The sequence below is a fragment of the Gopherus evgoodei genome, chromosome 4 (assembly GCF_007399415.2).
Source record: "Gopherus evgoodei ecotype Sinaloan lineage chromosome 4, rGopEvg1_v1.p, whole genome shotgun sequence".
Classification (NCBI taxonomy): domain Eukaryota; kingdom Metazoa; phylum Chordata; order Testudines; family Testudinidae; genus Gopherus; species Gopherus evgoodei.
The window spans coordinates 17628301-17653172 of NC_044325.1; the positions used below are offsets into that span (position 1 = coordinate 17628301).

Sequence of the window (24872 nt, forward strand, 5' to 3'; positions counted from 1 at the left end):
TTTACCTCATTCAGTTGCTTGATAACCTTGAAGGGCCCTTCCCAGGCGGCCTGGAGTTTTTTTCTCTTCACGGGGATGAGAACCATCACCTGATCCTCGGTGGCGAAGGCACGGGCCCGTGCCGTGTGGTCATACCAGACCTTCTGCCTCCTCTGGGCTCGGGCCAGATTCTCCCTGGCCAGGCCCATGAGCTCAGCCAGTCTTTCCCGGAAGGTCAGGACATACTCCACCACTGACTCTCCCTCGGGAGCGGCCTTCCCCTCCCATTCATCCCTCATCAGGTCTAGGGGCCCCCTTACCCGCCTTCCATACAACAGTTCGAAAGGTGAAAACCCGGTAGATTCCTGGGGTACCTCCCTGTACGCGAACAGCAGGTGAGGTAAGTACTTGTCCCAATCCTGCGGGTGCTGGTTCATAAATGTTTTTAGCATCATCTTCAGCGTCCCGTTGAACCTTTCTACCAGCCCGTTGGACTGGGGGTGATACGCTGAGGCCCAGTTGTGCTGGACCCCACATTTCTGCCATAAGGACCGGAGCAGGGCCGACATGAAGTTGGACCCCTGGTCCATTAAGACCTCCTTGGGGAACCCCACTCGGCTGAAAATTGTCAGCAGCGCATCTGCCACTGTGTCTGCTTCGATAGAGGACAAGGCCACCGCCTCGGGGTAACGAGTGGCAAAATCCACCACCACCAGGATGTATTTCTTCCCTGACCGGGTCGTCTTGCTGAGAGGTCCCACTATGTCCATGGCCACCTTCTGGAAAGGTTCTTCTGTGATGGGTAAAGGCCTCAAAGCCTCTTTCCCCTTGTCCCGGGCCTTCCCCACCCTCTGGCAGGGGTCACAGGATTGGCAGTACTGTCGGACATGGGTAAAGAGCCCAGGCCAGTAAAAGTTCTGTAGCAGCCTCTGCCTGGTGCGCCGGATTCCCTGGTGCCCTGCGAGAGGGATGTCATGGGCCAGGTACAACAGCTTGTGACGAAACTTCTGGGGAACCACCAGCTGCCTCCTGATCCCCCATGACTCTACTTCCCCTGGGGGAGCCCATTCTCGGTACAGGAACCCCTTCTCCCACAGGAACCTCTCCTTGCAACCACTCCTCATGGTCTGTACCGGACTAAGGTCAGCCCAGTCCCTGTGCTTCCGCAAGGAGGGATCTTTCTGCAACTCGGCCTGGAACTCAGCAGCTGGGACAGGGATGGGGACCAGCTCTCTCTTGCTGGCTGGGTCTGAGGCCACAGCCTCTCTGAACCGTGCCCCTGGGCGTTCCCCGCTCCCTGGGTTAGGGTCCTGCACCTCGGGTCGAGTACCTTCCCCGTTGTCGGGGTGCAGTGCCCTTTGCCGACTCTGACTACGAGTCATGACCAGGGCACTCTGGGTGTTACTAGGCCAGTCCTTGAGGTCCCCTCCCATTAAGAGGTCAGTGGGAAAATATCAGTGTACCCCCACATCCTTGGGGCCCTCCTTGGCCCCCCATTTCAGGAGTACCCTTGCCATGGGCACCTTGAATGGGGCCCCGCCCACGCCCATCAAGGTCAGGTAGGTGTTGGGCACCATCCGATCTGAGGCCACCACCTCGGGCCAGGCCAGCGTCACCTCTGCGCCTGTGTCCCAGTACCCAGTGACCTTCCTCCCATCTACCTCCAGGGAAACAATGCACTCTTTCCGGAGGGGCAGCCCCGCGCCCACCCGGTAAACCAAAAACCCGGAGCCTGGAGCATCCACAGGTGGTATGTTGCCAGCCCCCCTTTCCTGGGAATGTAGCCCCTCCTCCAATTGGGTTTTTACCCAGTCCACCCTCTGCAGGTTGGGTCTGCTTGGTCTGTCCCTGAGCTTGGGGCACTGGGCCCGTATGTGACCTCATTGGCCACAGCGATAGCAGCCCATGTCTCGTGGGTCCCCTTGAGTGGGTCGGAGGGACCTGACGCTGGATGTTCCCCTTTTGGGGGGGTTCTCCATAGGCCCCCTTTGGGAGGTCCCATGATGACTCTCTCTCTGCGTTGAGGCAGGCCTGCTCCTTCGAGACTCTTCCCTGCCATCCCCTGCCCGACTGTCCACAAATTGGTCGGCCAGCTGGCCTGCGTGCTGTGGGTTCTCCGGCTTCTGGTCCATCAACCACAGCCTCAAGTCGGACGGGCACTGCTTGTACAGGTGCTGCTCCAGTATGAATATGTCAAGCAGGTCCTCTTTAGTTTGGGACCCAGCTGTCCACTTGCGGGCATACCCCTGCGCCCGGTTGACCAGTTGTAGGTATGTGACCTCATGGGTTTTACGCTGGCTCTGGAACTTTTTCCGGTACATCTCAGGAGTCAGCCCAAACTCGCGGAGCAGGGCCTGTTTGAACAGTTCGTAGTCCCCTGCCTCCGCCCCTTTCAGTCGGCTGTACACCTCCACGGCCGTGGAGTCCAGTAAGGGGGTGAGAACTGCGATCCTGTCTGCAGGGTCAACCCTGTGCAGCTCGCAGGCATTCTCAAAGGCCATCAGGAAGGTATCTATGTCCTCCCCCTCCTTACGCCGGGGCAGCAAGTGCTTATCAAAAACTCTTTGTAGGCTTGGGTCCCCCCTCACTCACCGCAGCCAGGGCCTCACTTCTCCTCAGCTGGGCCAGGTCCAGCTCATGTTTACGCTGTTTCTCCTTCTCCTCCCACTCACGCTGGTGCTGGTTCTCCTCATGTTTATGCTGGTTCTCCTCATGTTTACGCTGTTTCGCCTTCTCCTCCAGCTCTTGCCTCTCTAACTCGAGCTCCTCCCATTTCAGCTCCCTTTCATATTCCAGCCGCATCTGCTCCACGGATGCCGAGCGTTGCCGGGAGGATCCCCTGCTGGGGGGTGAGCTTCGCCGGGAGGATCCCCTGCTGGCCGGGTGTGTCACGGTGCCCTTGGTATACACTGGGCTCCTCCCCGCCCTTCCCCTAGGCCTAGGAAGGGGGGGGTCTCGGGAAGCCCTCGTCCGCCGGCTGACCACTCCCAGCGGGGACAGACACTGGTGCCTGCGCTGCATCTGCCCGGCTGCTTCCCTCAGAGACAGGGCTCCGTTCATTCATGCGGTCTCCCTGCTCCAGCTGGGCAATCAGCTGGTCATTGGTGAGTCTCCCCGGGCGCAGCCCCCTCTGCTTGCACAGCTCCAGCAGGTCGCACTTGCGCCGCTTGGCATACATCTTCCTGCTGGCCACTCACAGGTCGGGGTGCTCGCCGCTCCCCACGGTTTCCCGGGGGACCCCTAGTGCACCAGCCCTTCGTGAGGTCACCACCTCTCTGCCAGGGTCAAGCTGCAGACTCCTTTGCCCTTGGGACCGCTCGCTGCAATCCCCTGGGGGACCCTGTTACTGCAAAGTCCTTCTCACTGGGCACACACTCCCAGGGGTTAACCACCCCTTCGTTTTACTGCTCCCCAGTCACTTACTGCAGGAAGCGCCGTCCACGGGGTGCAGTATCTCCCGCCGCTGCCACCAGTTGTCACGGAGTGTGGGGGAGTCCGGCCCTGCACCCCTCTTCCGGGGACCCACAGTGACTCTTAGCCAGCCAGTAAAACAGAAGGTTTATTGGACAACAGGAACACAGGTTACAGCAGAGCTTGCAGGCACAGTCAGGACCCCTCCACCGAGTCCTTCTGGGCTTTCAGGGTGCTTGGATCCTAGCTAGGATACCAGGAATTCCGCCCATCCAGCCCCAAGCCCAAACTCAAACTGCTTCCCTCTTGCCACTCCCTTCCTTTGTCCCCCTTCCCGGGCAAAGGTGTTGACCTTTCCCCTCCCTTACATAGCTCAGGTTACAGGCCCTGGCATCGTCCATCCCCTAAAGTCCTCCCCTGCTCTCCCACTCCCCACACAGACAGTTGCTACTGCATCACAGATGTATATTAGTAATGAGTTCCACATGTTCCTATACATTTTGTAAAAAGTATTCCCTTTGTGTAAGTTTTAAATATATTTCATTCAATAGCCCCTTCTTATAGTAAGAGAAAGGGAAAAATAGGAGCTTCCAATTTACCTTCTCTAAGCCCAGGGTCCCATGTTCTCTATGATTCTTCTGCCATGGAATATGCTGGGAAATTCACGGATTGCTGCAGGTTGTGCTCTAGAACATTTGTTTTCAATAAGTGAGATATATTTTTTAATTGAAAATGCCTGCTTTGTAGAAGTTGTCAGGGTGAAGCTGGAGGTTTTGGTAAGCTATGAAATGGGCAGTTGGGGCTTTTGGAATCTGTTCTGGTATGGGAGGCAGTATGGGATTGTGCATAAAGCACAGTAGCTGTCTGTTTTTGTTAAAGTGATCGGCAGAGAAATAGTTGACAGAGCTAGCATTTACATTGTCATCTGCAGACTTCAGTGTTAACACGGAGAAGCTCATGCTTTTCAGAGCTATTGTTTCATGCAGTCTGCAGATTCAGGGAGACAATTATGTCACGAGGTCTAGAAATATAGATTTTAAATAATGAAAACTTGGGTTGTGGCAACCACAAATCAAACTTAATATCAAAATAAACAACACTGGCTACTGTATAGATTATATCATTCTTTTTCATATTTAATTTAATAAAAACATCGATTTTTAATTTTCAGCTGATACAGAATTACTAGAATTACTGCCAGTGTCACAGAATCTGGATCCAATTATCGCACTGAGTCTTATCTATATAATTTGGTATTTTGTATACCTCTATTATGTGCCTCTTGTATGTGTCTTCTCTAAACGAAGATTTAGGTCAGTCAAAGCCAGACAAGGCTAAGAAAAATCATAGGGACACACATCAAAGTTAAGCAAATGTGCATCACTTTGCTGAGTTGTAAATTAACTGTAACCATGCAGGAATAGGACCTGTCACTTTAGATGGTGAATGGAAAACTTTTGATCAATGTACAGTGGCAGTCAAAAAAGCATACCAAAAACAAAAAAACAAACAAAACAAATACACAAAAACAAAATTGGCAGTATAATAAATAAGATGCCATTATAAAAATTAAAATGTTCTAATGCCACTATATAAATGAAATGGTACACTCTCACCTGAAATATTGTTTTTGGTTCTGATCACCCTATTTCAAAAGTCCTGCTAAGATATGGAACTCAATGGTATATAGTGGGAATGAGTTCTAGTCACCCTATTTCTATTGCCAGTGTAATACAGGAGGTCAGATTAGATGATCACAATAAGAACATAAGAACAGAGATACTGGGTCAGATCAAAGGTCCATTTCCTGCAAGGATAAGGAAGTGTTAGTACCGTTATACAAGGCGTTGGTGAGACCCCATCTGGAATACTGTGTGCAGTTCTGGTGTCCCATGTTCAAGAAGGATGAATTCAAACTGGAACAGGTTCAGAGACGGGCTACAAGGATGATCCGAGGAATGGAAAAACTGCCTTATGAAAGGAGACTCAAAGAGCTTGGCTTGTTTAGCCTGGCCAAAAGAAGGCTGCGGGGGGATATGCTTGCTCTATATAAATATATCAGGGGGGTTAACGTTAGGGAGGGAGAGGAATTATTTAAGTTTAGTACTAATGTAGGCACGAGGACGAATGGGTATAAACTGGATATTAGGAAGTTTAGACTTGAAATTAGACGAAGGTTTCTAACCATTAGGGGAGTGAAGTTCTGGAACAGCCTTCCGAGGGAAGTAGTGGGGGCAAAAGACTTTCCTGGCTTTAAGACAAAGCTTGATAAGTATATGGAGGGGATGTTATGATAGGATTGTTAATTTGGGCAATTGATCTTGGATTACCACCAGATAGGTCTGCTCAATGGTCTGCGGGGAGATGTTGGATGGAATGGGAACTGAGTTACTGCAGAGAATTCCTTCTTGGGTGCTGGCTGGTGACTCTTGCCCACATGCTCAGGGTTTAGCTGATCGCCATATTTGGGGTCGGGAAGGAATTTTCCTCCAGTGCGGATTGGCAGGGGCCCTGGAGGTTTTTCGCCTTCCCCTGCAGCGTGGGGCACGGGTCGCTTGCTGGTGGTTTCTCTGCAGCTTGAGGTCTTCAAACCAATTTTGAGGATTTCAATAACTCTGTCCTGGGTTAGGGGTTGTTATAAAATTGGATGGGTGGGGTTCTGTGGCCTGCCTTGTGCAGGAGGTCAGACTAGATGATCAGATTGGTCCCTTCTGACCTATGAGTCTATGAGTCCATCTAGCCCAGTATCCTGCCATCCGACAGAGGCCAATGCCAGGTGCCCCAAATGGAATGAACAGAACAAGTAATCATCAAGTGATCCATCTCCTGTCGCCCATTCCCAGCTTCTGGCAAACAGAGACTACGGACACAATCCCTGCCAATCCTGGCTAACTGATGGACCTATCCTCCATGAATTTATCTAGTTCTTTTTTGAGCCCTGTTATAGCCTTGGCCGTCACAACATTCTCTGGCAAGGAATTCCACAGGTTGACTGGGCATTGCGTAAAAAAAAACTTCCTTTTGATTCTTTTAAGCCTGCTGCCCATTACTTTCATTTGGTGGCCCCTAGTTCTTGTGTTCTGAGAAGGAGTAAATAACACTTCCTTATTTACCTTCACCACACCAGTCATGATTTTATAGATCTCTATCATATCCTCCCTTAGTCATCTCTTTTCCAAGCTGAAAAGTTCCAGTCTTATTAATCTCTCCTCATACCACAACAATTCTGTACCCCTAATCATTTTTGTTGCCCTTTTCTGAACCTTTTCCAGGTCCAATATCTTTTTTGAGATGGGGTGACCACATCTGCACGCAGTGTTCAAGATATGAGCAATAGTACCTTCTGGCCTTTGAATCTATATGAAAAAGAATACAGCAAAAGTAGACAACAGTGAACAGTGCAGTTCCGGATCACTACTACATTAAACTAGGTAACCTAAGAAGAATTTAAACTTTAAAAGCAAAAATCATTTTGAAGATTTCTATGCCGCTAAACTGAGAAAAATATTTCAGCCTGATCATACCCACTAACACCAAAAATATATTCTGCAATAGAGAAAAGCCAATGTGGCAAATTGAAGTCACAATAGAACAATATGACCAAAAATAATACCCTAAAAAATAGAAAAATGCATTCAAATTAAAGAAAATATTAATTTAAAAAATACTTATGAAAAGCAGCTATAGCTTGCCATCTAGGAAAGTAACTAATATAATGCAGCTACCCATTACTGTCACTTCTGCTTTGAATGATAAAATAAGACAACAAGTAAAAGCTGTGTTAGCTATCACAAGAGGTATTGTTGGGCACTCAGAATTGGGAATGCATTCAATTTAATGTCACTTCTATTTTCTGCATTGTCCTCAAACTAATTGTCTATTTTTATTCTATAAGACACAAGCTAATTAGTAAAAATAAACACACACAATACTCTTATAATGCTTCTAGGATCTGTATGATGATTTCTAATTGCCTTAACTTTTTTCCGGTAGTTGGAATATCACCAAGATTTGCAGTACTCTGAAAATAAAGACACTATAAGTATGCAAAAAACAAACCAAACAAAAACTCAGCAACAAAATATAGTAATCAGAGCTGCAATTAAAGTTCTGTTTCACGAAGGACTTGAAATTTTAAAACTTGGCTCTATTCAAACTGGATTGAAAACTGAAAATTTAATAATTCTCTGTGAAATAAATTATTTTTTGTTTCAGATTATTTTAAATGCTTTAAGTACAATAGTTACAAAGAAAATGCATTAAACAAAACATACATTTCTTTCTGAACACATTGGAACATGTCCCCAAAATAAAATTAATCTAATTTTGCAAAATGTATAATTTCGACAGAACCACATATTCCAATGGAATACAGTTCTGCAGTTTCTCCAATCAACCTGAACAGTAACAAAACATTCTGATGCACAATAGGAATCACTGTTTAGCGTCCTCTTCCTTAAATTTACACATATTTTACACCACTAGGAATAAGGGTGAATGGTTTAGACTAGGGATCAGCAACCTTTGGCACGCGGCTCGCCAGGCCAATGGGGGATGTGGGAAGCAGTGCAGGCCGAAGGATGTTCTGGCCGCCGCTTCCCACCGCCCCTATTGGCCTGGAACAGCGAACTATGGCCAGTGGGAGCTGCGATTGGCCAAACCTGCAGACATGGCAGGTAAACAAACCGGCCCGGCCTGCCAGGGTGCTTACCCTGGCGAACTGTGTGCCAAAATTTGCTGATCCCTGGTTTAGACATTCAGCTTCAGGACATACAAGCCTCAGTTCGCAGTCGATTCTTCCTTCTTCAGCTTGCCATGAGTTCTCACCATCTAGTTCATCTCTCAAGCAAAAACTCAATCCTGCAAACACTTACCACCAGATGTCACACTCACTATCATTAGTAGTCCTACGATAGTCTTACTGGGACTACTCTTAGGGTACGTCTACACTACGGGATAATTCCGATTTTACATAAACCGGTTTTATAAAACAGATTGTATAAAGTCGAGTGCACGTGGCCACACTAAGCACATTAATTCAGCAGTGTGCGTCCACAGTCCGAGGCTAGCGTCGATTTCCGGAGCATTGCACTGTGGGTAGCTATTCCGTAGTTATCCCATAGTTCCCGCAGTCTCCCCTGCTCCTTAGAATTCTGGGTTGAGAGCCCAGTGGCTGATGGGGCAAAAATCATTGTCGCGGGTGGTTCTGGGTAAATGTTGTCAGTCATTCCTTCCTCCAGGAAAGCAACGGCAGACAATCATTTCGCGCCCTTTTTCCATGGATTGTCCTGGCAGCCCGTTCAGCATTTTTTTTTTTTTTTTTTTTTTTACAGTCACCGTATGTGTACTGGATGCCACGGACAGAGGCGATACTCCAGCGCTACACAGCAGCATTCATTTGCTTTTGCATGATAGCAGAGATGGTTACCAGTCGTTCTGTACCGTCTGCTGCCAGGATAATTTGGCAATGAGATGACGGTTATCTGTCCTTCTGTGCTGTCTGCTGCTATCATGGGTGCCTCTGCCTGAGGTCGGCCGGGGGCACAAAAGCAAAACTGGGAATGACTCCCTGAGTCAATCCCTCCTTTATGGTTTCTAAAAATAGTCAGTCCTGCCTAGAATTTGGGGCAAGTGTACTAGAGAAGCAGTGTATCAGAGAGTACAGCTGCTCTGTGTCAGATCCCGCAGAAATGATGAGCTACATGCCATTCACTGGGGGTGCCCCTGCAGCTACCCCACCCATTGCTTCCCTCCTCCCCCAACCTTCCTGGGCTACCGTGGCAGTGTCCCCCCCATTTGTGTCATGACGTTATAAAGAATGCAGGAATAAGAAACAGTGACTTGTCAGTGAAATAAAATGAGGGGGAGGCAGCCTCCCCATGCTATGACAGTCCTGGCAGGACATTAAGCGGTGTGGGGGAGAGGAGTCCAGCATCCCGCTGCTATGATAGTCCAGGCAGTACAGAATCTTTTCTTTACACCAGAAAGGGAGCGGGCTGATGGAGCTCAGCCCCCCGTGGCTATGATGAAGACGGTTACCAGCCATTCTGTACCATCTACTGGGAATGACCAGGAATCATTCTTATTTTTACCCAGGCACCCCTGAGGCCAGCCAGGGGTATTCAGCAATTATCAAGCATGTACTGTCTGCCACCAAGGAGGGGAGAGGAGCGGATACTGCTCTTCACTGCTGCAGCATCACATCTATCAGTAGCATTCAGTAGACATGGAGTGACATTGAAAAAAGTCAAGAAACGATTTCTTTCCCTTTTCTTTCACGTGGGGGGGAGGGAGTAAATTGACGAGCTATTCCCTGAACCACACCGGATAATGTGTTTGACCCTACAGGCATTGGGAACTCAGCCAAGAATGCAAATACTTTTCAGAGACTGCTGTGGACTGTGGGATAGCTGGAGTCCTCAGTACCCCCTCCCTCCCTCCACGAGCGTCAGTTTGAGTCTCTGGCTTCCCGTTACGCTTGTCACGCAGCACTGTGTAGCCTGTAGATTTTTTTTCAAACACTTTGGCATTTCGTCTTCTGTAATGGAGCTCTGATAGAACTCCCCATACAGCATCAGATTCACTATCTCCCGTACGGTCCATGCTGGAGCTCTTTTTGGATTTGGGACTGCATTGCCACCCGTGCTGATCAGAGCTCCACGCTGGGCAAACAGGAAATGAAAATCAAAACTTCGCGGGGCTTTTCCTGTTTACCTGGCCACTGCATCCGAGCTGAGATTGCTGTCCAGAGTGGTCACAGTGGTGCACTGTGGGATACCGCCCGGACAATACCGTCGATTTGCGGCCACACTAACCCTAATCAGATATGGTAATACCGATTTTAGCGCTACTCCTCTCGTTGGGGAGGAGTACAGAAACTGATATAAAGAGCCCTTTATATCGATATAAAGGGCCTCGTAGTGTGGACGGGTACAGCGTTAAATCGGTTTAACGCTGCTAAAATCAGTTTAAACGCATAGTGTAGACCAGGCCTTAGTAGTAAGCACTATGCTTGAAGATAAGTGTTTGCCTGGTTGAGTCCTATGATGCTGTATCTCAGTGTTCCTTTATTGTTTAAATGTTTCTTTTATTTAGCTACTATTCTGCTGGTGAATTTGGTTCTCAGAAAACTGAGGGACTACAGTCCTTGGCTTCGTATATGCTAAATAATGTGGCCAAAGAGAAGGCAAGCCTCTTCTTACAACTTTGTCAATGATCTGCCACTTAGACTGACAAGTAGATATGGCTGAAATTTTTCAACCAAAATTATTTTTCAACAGGAAGTGACACTGAAATGTTTCATAAATTTGTGTCAGTTCTACTTAACTGTTTCAGTTTAAAAAAAAACAAAAAACCTAAAATATATTCCCAAAAAATGAAAAATTCTGTTTCAACATTTTTTAAACAAAAGGTTTCAAATTTTTTAGTTCTAAATAATTAAATGTTTTTTAAAAAATTCAAAAAAATTTTAAATAGTAAGAACCAAAACAAAATGTTTTGATTGTGTCAAAAGACAAAGCGTTTAATTCAACTTGAAATTAATTTTTTGATTTTTCAGTTTGCTAGAAGTTTTGAAATATTTTGTTTTCAGTTCAACTTGAAAAATTTTTCTTCAATTTTTCAGAAGTGAAAAATCTGTTGTTTCACAGCTTTACTGGCAAAACTGTTCCTGTTTTTCTCCTGGTCCCTTCTTGAACAGAGATTTGTGATCAGTTACATTCTGATTTTGTAAGAAGAAAAAAAAAAGAAAAGAAAGAAAAGCAGTAGGTCATAATGACAGAGTTGGCATAAAACTGTAGATTTTCTAGGCCAGAACAAATAAGGTTATGATTTAATACTTGTTCTTTGCATTACCAATAACTGAAAAATAAAATAATTCCCTGAATATTCCTAAATATTTTTGCTTCTAAACAGAACATGTAATCAATCTGAGCACAGTATTACATACTACTTAGCAAGCTGATGCTCTTGTATAGCAACAACAAAGTAAGTACATGTTGTTTTCAATTACTATAATGGGAGCTGTTCATCAGAATTCCAGGGATGAATTTGGTCTTAACTGTTTTAAAATTATAGCGCTATTTTAAATTAAATTAAATACTTAAGTGGAGAAAGATATATTCATCACTATTCAATCGATTAATCACTGTTGACATATTAAAATGCTAATTTATGATTCCTAACAAAACTGCTCTTTAGTCCACTTCTCAAAAATGACATAATTAACATTACATGTGATTGCTGATCTTGTCTAATAAACAAGGGTTCATTAATTTTAAAATGATATGGTTGCTCTCTAAATCAAAACATTTTTGGTGAATCATGGAGGTCAAAGAGCTTTTATTTCTAAGGGAATTCTGTGCTACTGTGCACATGCATAATTAATAATCATCACATATTTTAAGTTTTTTCCCCACAGAAAAAGCTTCTGCTGGAAAGTTGCTGCAATTCCACCTTTTGCCCACGAGAGAGCACTATGGTGATAGAACAGAGCAGCAGCTCCCAGCCAGCTAGGGAAGAGAAAAGAGGTTACTCACCTTTGTAACTGTTGTTCTTCGAGACGTGTTGCTCATATCCATTCCAATTAGGTGTGCGTGTGCCATGTGCACGATCGTCGGAAGATTTTACCCTAGCAACACTCGGTGGGTTGGGTGAGGCGCCCCCTGGAGTGGCACCTTTACGGCACCAGATATATACTCCAGCCGGCCCAGAGCCCTCTCAGTTCCTTCTTGCCGGCTACTCCAACAGAGGGGAAAGAGGGCAGGTTTGGAAAGGATATGAGCAACACATCTCAAAGAACAACAGTTACATAGGTGAGTAACCATCTTTTCTTCTTCGAGAGCTTGCTCATATCGCTTCCAGTTAGGTGACTCCCAAGCCTTACCTAGCAGCAAAGAGTCTTGTGGCATCTTATAGACTAACAGACGTTTTGGAGCATGAGCTTTCGTGGGTGAATACCCACTTTGTCAGATGCATTACCTGGGCAATGGGGTCAGAGTGAGATGTTGCAGAGTGCAGAACAGCTGAGCCAAATTCCGCTTCACCCCTTGACTGCTGGATGATCGCATAGTGGGAAGCAAAGGTATGCACCGATGACCAAGTTGCTGCCCTACATATCTCCTGTATGGGTACATGAGCCAGGAAGGCAGAGGACGAAGCTTGAGCCCGAGTGGAGTGGGCAGTAAGGTGCATAGTTGGGACATCAGCTAAGTCATAGCACACACAGATGCATGATGTGATCCAGGACGAGATGCGCTGAGTGGAGACTGGAAGGCCCTTCATCTGGTCTGCCACCACTACGAACAGCTGGGTCATCCTTCTAAAAGGTTTCTTTTGTTCGTTCAATGTAAAAGGCAAGGGCCCTGCAACATTTAGGGAGTGCAGCTGTTGTTCTCGTTGAGAAGTGTGCGGCTTTGGATAAAAGACCAGGAGGAAGATGTCTTGGTTGATATGGAAGGAAGACACCACCTTAGGAAAGAAGGCAGGGTGTGGTCGCAGCTGTACCTTGTCCTTATGAAACACCGTATACGGTGGGTTCAACCTGAGGGCTCTAAGCTCCGACACACGTCTCGCCAAAGTGATAGCTACGGGGAAGGCCGTCTTCCAGGAAAGGTACAGGAGCGAGCAGGTGGCCATCGGCTCTAACAGGGCACTCATGAGTCTGGACCGGACAAGGTTGACGTCTCACGTAGGGGCCAGATGCCGAATTTGCGTCTACAGGCATTCTAATCCCTTGAGGAACCTCCTGACCATGGGATTGGAGAAGATCGAGTGCCCATTTTCGCCCAGGTGGAAGGTCGAAATCGCTGCTAGGTGTACTCTGATGGATGAAACTGCTAGACCCTGCTGTTTCAAGGACAAGAGATGGTCTAAGATGGTAGGTACTGGCATCTCCAGTGGGGCAATATTTCTCAGAGCACACCAGCAGGAGAAGCACTCCCACTTGGCCAAATACATGGATCTGGTAGAGGGCTTTCTGCTGCCCAGAAGTATCTGCTGCACCAAGCGGGAGTCGTCCGTGTTCCTGAGCAATCAGGTCCCCACTTCTGGAAAACAGAGTGGATGATGTCCAGGCGAATCGACCTCTCGTGAGCCTGGAAGGATCTGCTGAGGCGGTCCACCAAGGTGTTCTGGACTCCTGGGAGAAACGACTCCATCAGGTCGATCGAGTGAGCTATGCAGAATTCCCACAGGTGAATGCCTTCCTGACAGAGGGGGGACGATCACGCTCCCCCTTGTTTGTTGATATAAAACATGGCTGTTGTATTGCAGTTTTCACAGACAACACAACAGCCCTGAAGGTGCTTGCGGAACACTTGACATGCCAGGCGCACTGCTCTCAGCTCCCGTACATTGATGTGCAGGAAAATCTCGTGTGGACCAAAGGCCCAGTGTACAAAAGTCTGCACGGTGAGCACCCCAATCCAAAGATGATGTGTCCATGGTTAGGACCAGGAAGGGCTGCGGGGCATGGAATGGTACCCCTTCGCATACCGAGTTGGGGTTCAGCCACTAGACCAGGGAGATTAAGACTTCTGGCGGTACTATGACCACTATACCCATGTTGTCCGAGAACGGGCAGTATACGGTTGAGAGCCAGGCCTGAAGTGGACAGAAGCGCAGTCTGGCATGTCTGGTCATGAAGGTACAAGATGCCATGTGTCCCAGGAGACTGAGGTATGTCCATGCTGTCGAGGTCGGGAAGCTTTGGAGGCCATGGATAATGCTCGCCATCAACTGAAAGCGGGTGCGCAGTAGGCATGCACAGATGAGTCCTTGAATCCAGGACTGCTCTGATGAAGTCTATTCTTTGGGTCAGCTCCAAAGTGGACTTTTTGACATTGAGCAGCAGGCCCAGCTGTCTGAACAAGCTCATGATGAACAGAACAGGAGATTGCACCTGGTCCTTGGAGTGACCCCAAATAAGCCAGTCATCAAAGCACGGAAACACTTGAATCCAGTGTCAATGGAGGGAGGCAGCTATGACAGCGAGACACTTTGTAAAGACCATTGGTGCCATGGATAGGCTGAAGGGAAGGACGGTAAATTAGAAGTGCTGTTGGTTGACCACAAAGCGAAGGAAATGCCTGTGCGGCGGGTAAATTGCTATGTGGAAGTATGAGTCCTTCATGTCGAGGGTAGCATACCAGTCTCCAGGATCCAGGGAAGGAATAATGGTCCCCAGGGAAACCATGCAGGACTTCAAACTTACCATGAATTTGTTGAGTCCACGCAGGTCCAGGATGGGCCATAGCCCGCCCTTTGCCTTGGGAACTAGGAAATAATGTGAGTAAAATCCCCTATCCCTCAGTTCCCTTGGAATCTCCTCTATAGCTCCAATAGCTAGGAGCGTCTGCATCTCCTGTAGAAGGAGTTGCTCCTGAGAGGGGTCCCTGAAGAGGGACAGGAAGGGAGGGAAAACAAATTGAAAGCGGTATTTCCTTTCCACCGTATGTAGGACCCAGCGGTCTGATGTTACATGGGACCACACAGGGAGGAAATAGGAGAGGTGGTTGTTGAAAGGCGAGGAAGGATCCTGGAAGAAGACTGGTGCTCCGCCCTCAGGCACACCCTTCAAAAATGTTGTTTGGACCCTGCCGATGGTTTGTGGGGGGCCTGGTTCTGGCCTGTCTGAGGACCAGGCTGTTTCCACCTACCATCCCAGCCGCAACTTCTAGAGAAGTCCTGTCTCAGCCAGGGATTAGGGTAGGTGCGATGTGGTTGGGGTCGGAAGAGCCGACGCTGTGTCACTGGGGTGCATGCCCAGTGAACGCATGATGGCCCAGTTGTCCTTCAGACTCTGAAGTCCATCTTGTCTGAAAAGAGACCATGGCCATCAAAGGGTAGGTCCTGAATAGTCTGCTGGAGTTCTGGTGGGAGACCGGAGACCTGTAGCCATGAGATGCGGTGCATAGCTACACCTGAGGCTAGAGACCTAGCTGCCGACTTTGCCGCTTCTATTGAAGCTTGCAAAGATGTTCTGGCGACCTTCTTGCCCTCCTCTAATAGGGCCCCGAACTCCTCCCTGGACTCCTGAGGAATAAGCTCTTTGAACTTTTACACTAAGTTCCAGGTATTATAATTGTAGCTGCTCAAGAGGGCCTGCTGGTTAGTCACTCTGAGCTGCAAGCTGCCAGTAAAGTAAATTTTGCACCCAAATAAATCTAGGCATCTAGCGTCCTTAGATTTAGGAGCAGGAGCTTGTTAGGCGCATCTTTCCCTCTCATTAACAGACTGTACAACGAGGGAGCATGGCTGGGGATGAATATACAATATATATTAGTAGTCCTTGGAGGGGACCAAATACTTCCTTTCTACCTCTTTGGCAGAGGGGGAATAGAGGCCAGAGATTGCCGGATCATAGTGGCATTAGCCTGGATAATCTGGATAAAGGTCAAGGCTATTCTGGTCAGGGTGTCGGCAGATAGAATGTCCACTACAGGATCCTCGACCTCCACCTGGAGGCTCATGTTTTTGCCTTCCTGCGAAGCAACTCCTGGTGGGCATGGAGCTCTATAGATGGGGGGCCAGAGGAAGATGTACCCACCACCACCTCATTGGATGAAGATGAGAAGGATACTCCTAGGACTAATGGGTCCTGGAGAAGGTCTTGCTGGGGAGGGTCCAGCTGCCCTAAGTCCAGGCTAGGGGCAAGGGCCTGAACTAAGGGCAGGGCCATCGCCTACGAACCACCCAGGGGAGAGCGAGTGGCCTCCGGTATCAAGGGCTCTGAGTGGGCAGAGCGAGAAGCCCCTGAGGGGACCCCTTGGGCCTGATGGTATGCCCCAGGGGTCGAAAAGGACCATTGTGGATGTTCCTGACCAGGATCCTGTCCCTCATCGTGTCATTGGCTAGCACCGTCTGCATCTTGGTCCTGGACGTGATAGCCACTTTCTGCCTGGGACAACCTTGAGTTGGGACAGGACGGCCAAGGTGGAGCCAAGTGTGTATGCTGGGTCACCTTGTCATGTGGTACCGCACCGCGGAGATGGAGATCAGAGCCGTGGTCTTGAGCGGTACCGCGATCCTGATCGGGACCGGCAGTCATACTGGTGCCGAAAGGCAGATCTGGACCTCGATGAACATCTATGGGAGGAACAGTGCCGGGAGCGACTCCAAGTAGATCGGCGCTCGGACCGGCGTCTGGATCGGTGCTGGGAGCTGGACCGGTACCAACCGTACCGGGAAGACAATCTTTGTGTGGCGGAGCGGCGCCACGAGTGTGACCGGCTCCGAGACGGCGAGCGGTGCCGTGAACAAGACCAGCATCTGGATCAGGACCATGACCAGGACGGAGACCAGGATCGGTGCCCTCCTGTCTCTGCGATAGAGGATGCAGCATGGAGGGCTTTCCTTTTGAGGGACCAGTCCATACCAGCGGTACCAAAGATTGCGACAGTCTCAGCTCGGTGAGCGCAATCAGGTTGTGTGCCGTGGAGAAAGTCTCTGGAGTGGATGGCAGACGGAGCTCGACTATGGTAAGCACCAGGGAGCTTACATGCACCAGACTCAACGCCCCTTGTGGCGCTAGAGTCAATGGTACTGGGGTTGGTGCCTTTGCGGAACGGTCCAACACAGGACGCAGCTCCGAGGGAGGCACAGGCGGTGCCGGCAACTGCAAGGGAACAGCAGGTTGTTTGAGCTGCTTCTTTGGTCCCGGAGACAGCGAGTGGCTCCGCGCTCGTAGAGGTGCCAGAGATGTCTGTTGCCGGGAGTCTTTGTTGGTGACCGGACATGGTGCTGACCCTTCCAGTGCCGCAGGGGTGCTGTGAACCGATGAAGACGGCGCCGGGTGTCGGCGTAGAGCCGAGGACATCAGGCTAACTGCCACTTCCATAAGGAGCTGCTTCAAGCGAAAGTCCCGCTCCTTTTTAGTCTGAGGCTTGAATGCCTTACAAATGCGGCCTTTATCGGATTGACGAGATTCCCACAGGCACTTCAAGCAGGAGTCGTGGGGGTCTCCTGTAGGCATTGGCTTAAGGCAAGCCGAGCATGGTTTGAAACCCAGAGACCTAGGCATGAGCCCGGGTACCGGGAGAGAGGGAAGGGGAGAAGCTGCTACTACTCGCAACTACCCCCCAACTACTATTTACACTAAGAACAATAACTATTAACTACTGCTAGAGAACTAATACCAACTACTTTTAAAACTATTTACAACTATAAACGAGTGCTCCACTAGAAGCTAAGGAAGTGGAGTTCTGCTAAGCTGCGCTCCACAGTTCCAATGACAGTTATGGGCATTAAAAGGAACTGAGGGGGCGCTGGGTTGGCTGGGGTATATATCCGGCACCGTAAAGGCATCACTCCAGGGGGCGCTTCACCCGACTCACCGAGTGTTGCTAGAGTAAAATCTTCCAATGATCGTGCACGCAGCACTCGCACACCTAATTGGAATTGATATGAGCAAGCACTTGAAGAAGAAATAGGCTACCTTCTTCACAGCACCTGTGGGCCAGGTCAGGAGACAGACAGCATGGGGCTGCTGGGAAGTCACAGAAAGGGTGTTATAAGGGCTAGTCAAGTAGGACAGACTGGGGCAGGGGCTGAATGGGAATGGAGGTGCAGGGACACAGAGAGGAGGGAGATGCAGGGCCACATGGGGACAGGGGACAATGTGTGGGGCCATATAAGGATGGGGGGTAGCTGAGTGGGGATGAAGGGACATGTGGACAGGGGATGCAAGGACACATAGGGACAGTGGCAGATGTGCCTGACTGAATGCAAGAGGCTAGGGGTCAGTTAGGGCCTGCAAGGGAGAAGCTCCCTAACAATCTCTCCCTGCCTCCCCTCCCCCCTCCAAAAAAAACCCTGTTCCATACTTTTCCTACACATACTCAACAACTCTCCAAGTTCACACCCAGGCTCCTTCCCAGCAATTACTTTCCCCTCCTCAGCTCCTCCATTACCCCTGACTCACGCAAGCCTTTGCACTGCTTCTGAAGTGTGCAGGAAACACAGTTCTGTACTGTAGTTTAAATGAATTATTACTCAGAGTTCTGTATTAATATGCCTAGTAAGGAATCTATTTGTCAAAAAAACATTTCCTGAATCTTTTTTGTTGTCTGTATTGTTACAGACATACTTGCTGACAGGTACTTTGAAATAAATGACCAAAAATAATTGAAACTGGTGTGATTATATTGTGTGATTTTGACAAATCAAATATACAGAATTCTGCAGTATTTTAAAATATTGTGCACAGAATATTCACTTCTTTTGTTTCAGAATTTATAAGTTTTCCACTGCCATTTTAAAAGTGTAATCTTAAGGCCTTGAACCTACACATTTATTGCCATGCTGCTTCTACCTCAGAATCTAAACAATGGATTAATATTTATGGTAGAGGTATTTGTACTTACTAAAATATTTCTATGGAAAAAAATAGTTTTTGAAATTCTTACCAGGAATTTTCTTGGCCCAACCAATCATGTGAACCAATTCTTTGTCTGCAAGTTTTGTCAATGACATCATCATGGAGACTTCTGTAAATGGCTTGTTGGGGCGACTCACCAGCAACACATTAGGAGGTTCAGCTTCAAGTAACATTAAAACAAACTGCTCAGGACTGGGTGCACTAAGAAGGATTTCTTTCACTCGGGTTATATTTTCACTATTCTTTTTAGCTTTGCCAGTGCAATGCACTTGATTTTCTGAATTACGATGACGGCGTATAATACGATACCCACAACGTTCTCTTCTTGAACCTGAGACAAATAAAGTTCCATAATTACATTTTTTTTCTACCACTGTTTTACCTGAATCCAAAAATGAGGAAAGACAACAAGTACATTCCACACTGAAGTTAGGATTTTCAAAAGCACTCAGCACTGGTTTAACTATGCTTCCATTGACCTTAGTGGAGGCTCTCTTTTAATCCAAAAGAATGTAACAAAGTGAGCTGGATCAGATAAAAAATCTGTTTTAAACTCAGTGGAAAGTTCCCATTGACTTTAGTGAGAGATAGATCAGGTCTTTGATTGCAAACAGAACGGATATATACATATACAACAGAAATAAATAGTAAGAATGAGTTCTGAAAGCATGTCAATTGATCCAAAATAGATGTCTCACATGGAAATACAAGCTTGGCCTTATTAAAGGCCAGAAGTTGTTTGTTTATTGTTCACTATGTCACAGAGCAAGCTGATTTGCTCTGGCTGTGAATACTACTATACTTGAGAACATCATTAATTGTACTTTAAAAAAATGCTAAGAAAAAAGTCTGTTTAAAAGAGGATACTCTCACTTCTCCCACAATTTAGCTAAGGGATTTTTGAAAGCAGTCAGCCTTGGCCTAACTTTCATCCCACTTTGTTGCTGAATATATTATATAACAAAAAGGTTTTGTTATTGTTGTCATTCTAGTTACTGCTAAATGGTTATTTGTAAAATCTAGGATTTTGCTATTTAAAAATCAGAGGCGTATTTAAATAATTTATCAGAAGATGTTCTTAAACTGAAATTCTCTGGTACCATAACACTTATTTTCCTAAAATAAGTATATCTGAAGTAAATAAACGAATAACTAAATAAATAGTTTAGAAGTCAAATTTTTGTTTTAGAGCTATCAAAATGTTTTCTCAGTCTCAGTATCTATCAAACTACTGATATGTAAGAATAAGCCAGTGCTAGTATCAGATGTATTTTGGGCCATTAATGGTCAATTAACTGTGCAATACACTTTATCAAGATCACAACACATGGCAGCAGTGTTTAGCTTTGTTTTTTCTAGCAGAATTTTCTTCAAATACCCTCTCTCAAAATCTGCAGGACTCTCTAACCACTACAAGATAAATTTCATACTAATGTGTTCCACACTTTTCTCCTTGTCAGGAGTAATAAGATTCCTTTAAATTACAAGTTGGAACAGAAAGCTCTTGCCCCACTTCACTCTCTCCACCCATAGCTATTAGTGATCCCACTTTCAACAGGACATTAAATGCAAACTAACATTATCAACAGATCTTTGTTTAATTTAGAGTAAAGTCAAGGACCTTGACTGGACCTTCACTTCAAATACATATAAAATTAAGCATCAAAGAGTCAACTAAATAAATCTCCCAAAGTACTGGAAACATAATCACAGTAAAAATATTGCTTGACCATAGAATCAATACAAATATAATTGAGCAGTCACTGGACAAACATGAACAAATAAAATAGATCTGCTATATACATTCGTTTAAAACTGTGGGACAATACTTCAGATGTTTCTGTTACAATTTTCTCAGCTCCTTTTATATTCCAAGAGGCTGTTGCAGAACCCAGTGCAAATTTCAATTTTTCATGTAATCTTGGGCTTATAAGGATAATTTTTAGGGGGCAGTAGTGGGTTGTTGGTGGTAGTAGTGGTGGTTTCTTTAATAATTAACCTTTAGCACTGTCAAAAGAGTTGGCAACAGGATTTAACAACCATATAAACCCTAGGTCACCATTTAAGTATAATAAATGCAAAAGGAAAAGATTAACTACTCTGGTGTGACTTGCAAGTCTTGGAAAGCCTGTATTTATTGAAGAGTTAGAACAATGAAATACAACTAAATATACAGCTCTGTATTCCCATGAGTTAACATTCTGATCAAGTTAAACACTTGATCATGCAGAAGTCAACAGGACTACTCACACACTTAAAGTTACACACACTTTGCATATGCTGGGGCTTCTGTGGGCCACTCAGGTGCCCCAAAACAAGTTAGAGCAGACAGAGGGATTGCCCTAATTTGTTCCCCAGCTGCAATAATTCCTGTAAGCATTTACACCAGCCAGGAACAGCTGTATGTAACACCACACAAACTATATCTCCTGTGCCAAAGTTCCTGTAGAGTGGAATAGGGTCAGTTATGCACCCAATAACATCTCCCCATTTGTCAGGATATAGTGATTTTGTAGTCCCTTCATTTTTGGGGCATAACACACTGATGACTCTAATCTCCTAAACCCTCTTACTCTCTACAGAATTGTATAACCTATGTTAAAACATGTTAGTGCTGTTTTAAAAAAACAAGGTCAATTTTTGACCCAATGTAGTCACAGTGAGTGAGAACAGAATTTGGCTTCCTGAATTTAGAGTTGAGGTAAGCTTCCAAATTGCCTTTTTACTAAGTACTATTTGAGAGGCTCTGCTATGTCTGTTCTACAATTAGTCACCACAGAGAATCCACCACTGAACTTTCATCCAGGTACACTACTAAGTCTTTATTCCATGTAAAGTACATAACAGTGTAGTTTGGGGTTAAGCCAAATATTTCTTTTCAGTTAGTTGCTATTTGGTATGTTTTCATGTGTGTGTGTGTTTTTTTCATTCTACACCTTACTCCTATACTGTCGCACAAATATTGATATTCACAGGCTGTATTAAGAGTATACAATTGTTAGTTTTTCCTACAAAGTGGCAAGATCTTTTAAATTACTTTAGAATGAAATATTCAACTAATTTAAATTTCATCTCATCATTTCTTGTATTTTAAAAATATAATAATGTTAGCATTTGTGCTCTATTTCAAACATAACAGCAAAACTTGGTCCATCAATGGCTATTAGCCAGGATAGGCAGGAATGGTGTCTCTAGTCTCTGTTTGCCAGAAGCTGGGAATGAGTGACAGGGGATGGATCACTTGATGACTACCTGTTCAGTTCATTCCCTCTGGGGCACCTGGTACCAGCCACCATCAGAAGACAGGAAACTGGACTAGATGGACCTTTGGTCTGACCCAGAAGGGCGATTCTTATGTTCTTATGTAAAACTTATGTTTAATTTCAATGAAAACTAATCTGTATCCAGTGCACGACAATATCAAAATTCAATAGAAAAAAGTTATGACATTTTTCCTTAAAAGACCTCTTTTGCTCCACAAATATACTTTGTGATAATAAAACAAAACAAAAAAAGAAATAGGATACTGAATTATAATTTGCATTTTGTTTAATTAATCTGAAATTGTCATAATAGACAAACAATGATTTACATATCAGCACATCTGGAATGCAGTTCTTCAGTAAATAACAGGATGCAGTTTAATTCAGTATTAAAATTTATTTTGTTTGGATTTGAAAAAAGAATTATAGCAAAACATGACTAACAACATAACATTTAGATCTGCTAACAATTAACAAATCATGATACAGCACCTTTTAAGTTGATCAAATGTTGTTTTAAATTATTAATAAAGCTTCCATGATTTCTTTTGAAACATAGTGCACTCTTAATATTTTATCCTATCTTTTCATCTATAGCTCTTTAAGTACTTGACAAAAAATGTGCAGACATATTAGCCCAACATTATATTTGGCCTAAGTATAGCAATTTGAAGCAATCTGTATGAAAAGCTTGCAGTCTAGCAAATAACACATTGACATACAGAGATCATGGTTTGTTACTCTCCCTGCCACAAACTTCCTGTGTAACCTTTGGCAAGTCACTTAAATGCCATTCTTCATTTACGTAATCTAGAAAATGCAGGTAATACCAGAGAAGGTGTTTTGGTAAAGGATGCAGAAGTCAGTCATTTTACCAGATACTTTCATTTTGCAGAATAAAGCTGTAATTAACAACGTACCCTGTCATTTATATGGGACTCCACAATAAGAGCACTATTTTCACATATTGCCTGGAATAGCAGAAAAACTCGTCACCAGAGCAGAACAGATACATCATATTAAATAAGGTACTAAAATTATTCTTTTTTTGTTCATGGTCAATTAGTGAACCAAAAAAAATTACAAAATTTTCTAATTCTTTCATTATTTAAAATGAAAAATTCCTTCAATACATTATTTTTGCTTTACAGATCATTTGTTTGCTTTTTATTTGCAAGTTGCAAATATTGCCAATTTCTGCTGTGTTAAATAGTTACAGAAGTCAGGAGCATTGCTTTTGCTCCCTAAATGATGGCTTATGCAATTAACAAAATCAGCATGAACTGTGAATTTTACAAATGAATATACAATTCAAAATTCACTTTTGTTTGATATTTGAGCTTAATTTTTATATGTATTTTTGACCCACAGATTCATTCAGCTATACTGATCACAAAGAAGTTGCTGTCTGCCAGACACTGCAGAAGAATGGATTAAATTACTATAATTTCTACAATGGCAACAATGAAAGCCAGTGCTGTGAAATTTGTTTTCTTTCATTTCTAACAACATAAGTAAATTTGGAATATTTGAAAATTCCACCTAAAAAAGTGAGTTCAATTTTCTACCATAGGGGAAAGGACATCTAAATCCTGTGCTTGGCAACTCAAACTGGCACATGAATTTGTAAAAAGTCTGACAAGCCTATTGACTGATGAAAGTACTGAAAGACAAGATTTGGACATTCCATTAATGACCCACATATTTGAAAAATCAGGGTCTGTATTTTCTACACTCCTTTAATACCATTTATTGGCAGTACATGGAGAAATACAAAATTCATGCAAAAAAAGAAACAGTGAAACAAAAAATAAACCCAGTCAATAGGAAACCTGAACAGTCATTAAGGAAGAGGTCTACTCCAGTCCCAGCAAGTAACAAACAAACAAAATATACCAACCTAGCCACTCCCAGAGTGGATAGGATAGCAAAAAGATGAGTACCTCCCCTCTTCTTGATTGCCCTGGATAAATGGCTCAATCCATGTCAGGCTCACCAAGGCCAATATCAGAAAGCTCCAAAAGATATTCAGCTGAGGCAGTGGAACTCCAAATCGTCTCAGCTCCTCCAACGCTGCAAAAGGAGCTCCCAGTCCACACTGAAAAAGTAAGACAAGTTGAGGGCAAAGATACCCATACTTGAAGGACAGGTTCAGGTAGAAAGGGTAATCAGCATGGTGATGCACACACATCACCCCAAATTATCCAACTTTTCTGATACACTTTGCCTGAGCCTGCTGGACTGGGTTTATTTTTTTATTTTTTTGCATGAATTCTGTTTCCCCTTGTGCCTGGTGAGGTATTAAACAGTTACATTTCCACAGCTGGTCATTTTGCAATTTTTTTCTCATGTTGTTGATATTGCAATGTGTTTTCTCTGATGTGAAATCTACCAGTATACTAGCCTTCTTAATCTGAAGAGTGAGCCACAAGGATTCCTAAGGAGAAACTTGCAGATGCAGTGTCTGAGGTTCTCATTTTTCTTTTGGCAGTGGTGGTATTTCCCATATTAATCTCCATTATCACCTTGATACAAAGTTCTAAAAAAATAACCTTCACCACCTGTAGTCTGCTGCTTGGACTTCTTAGACATTACTGCCTTCTTAAATGATGAGAAGAAAAATCAGACCAGGAGACTGCACAGCAATGTTTTCCTAATGTCTTCCACTGTTTCAAAGGGTTTATGTACAAACCAATCATGTTCTTAAATTATTGAAAACTTCTGTCGATGAAATCCCCAATGAGGATTGGTTGTCTTTAAAATCTGAAATTATATTCATGCCAGATTTTGCAAACTCAGTTTGGGTTTTGCTTTATGGAAGCTTTCCATGCTGTGGTGGCTGG

General features: G+C 45.2%; 1 protein-coding gene across 1 annotated transcript in view; it reads right to left on the reverse strand.

Moving 5' to 3' along the window:
* Positions 1-24872, reverse strand: part of ESR2 (estrogen receptor 2) — an 84462-nt gene that overhangs the window by 40594 nt on the left and 18996 nt on the right. The window contains exon 4 of the mRNA XM_030558567.1: positions 18795-19097. Within this exon, the coding sequence (XP_030414427.1) occupies positions 18795-19097 (303 nt within the window). The remainder of the gene's footprint in view (positions 1-18794; positions 19098-24872) is intronic.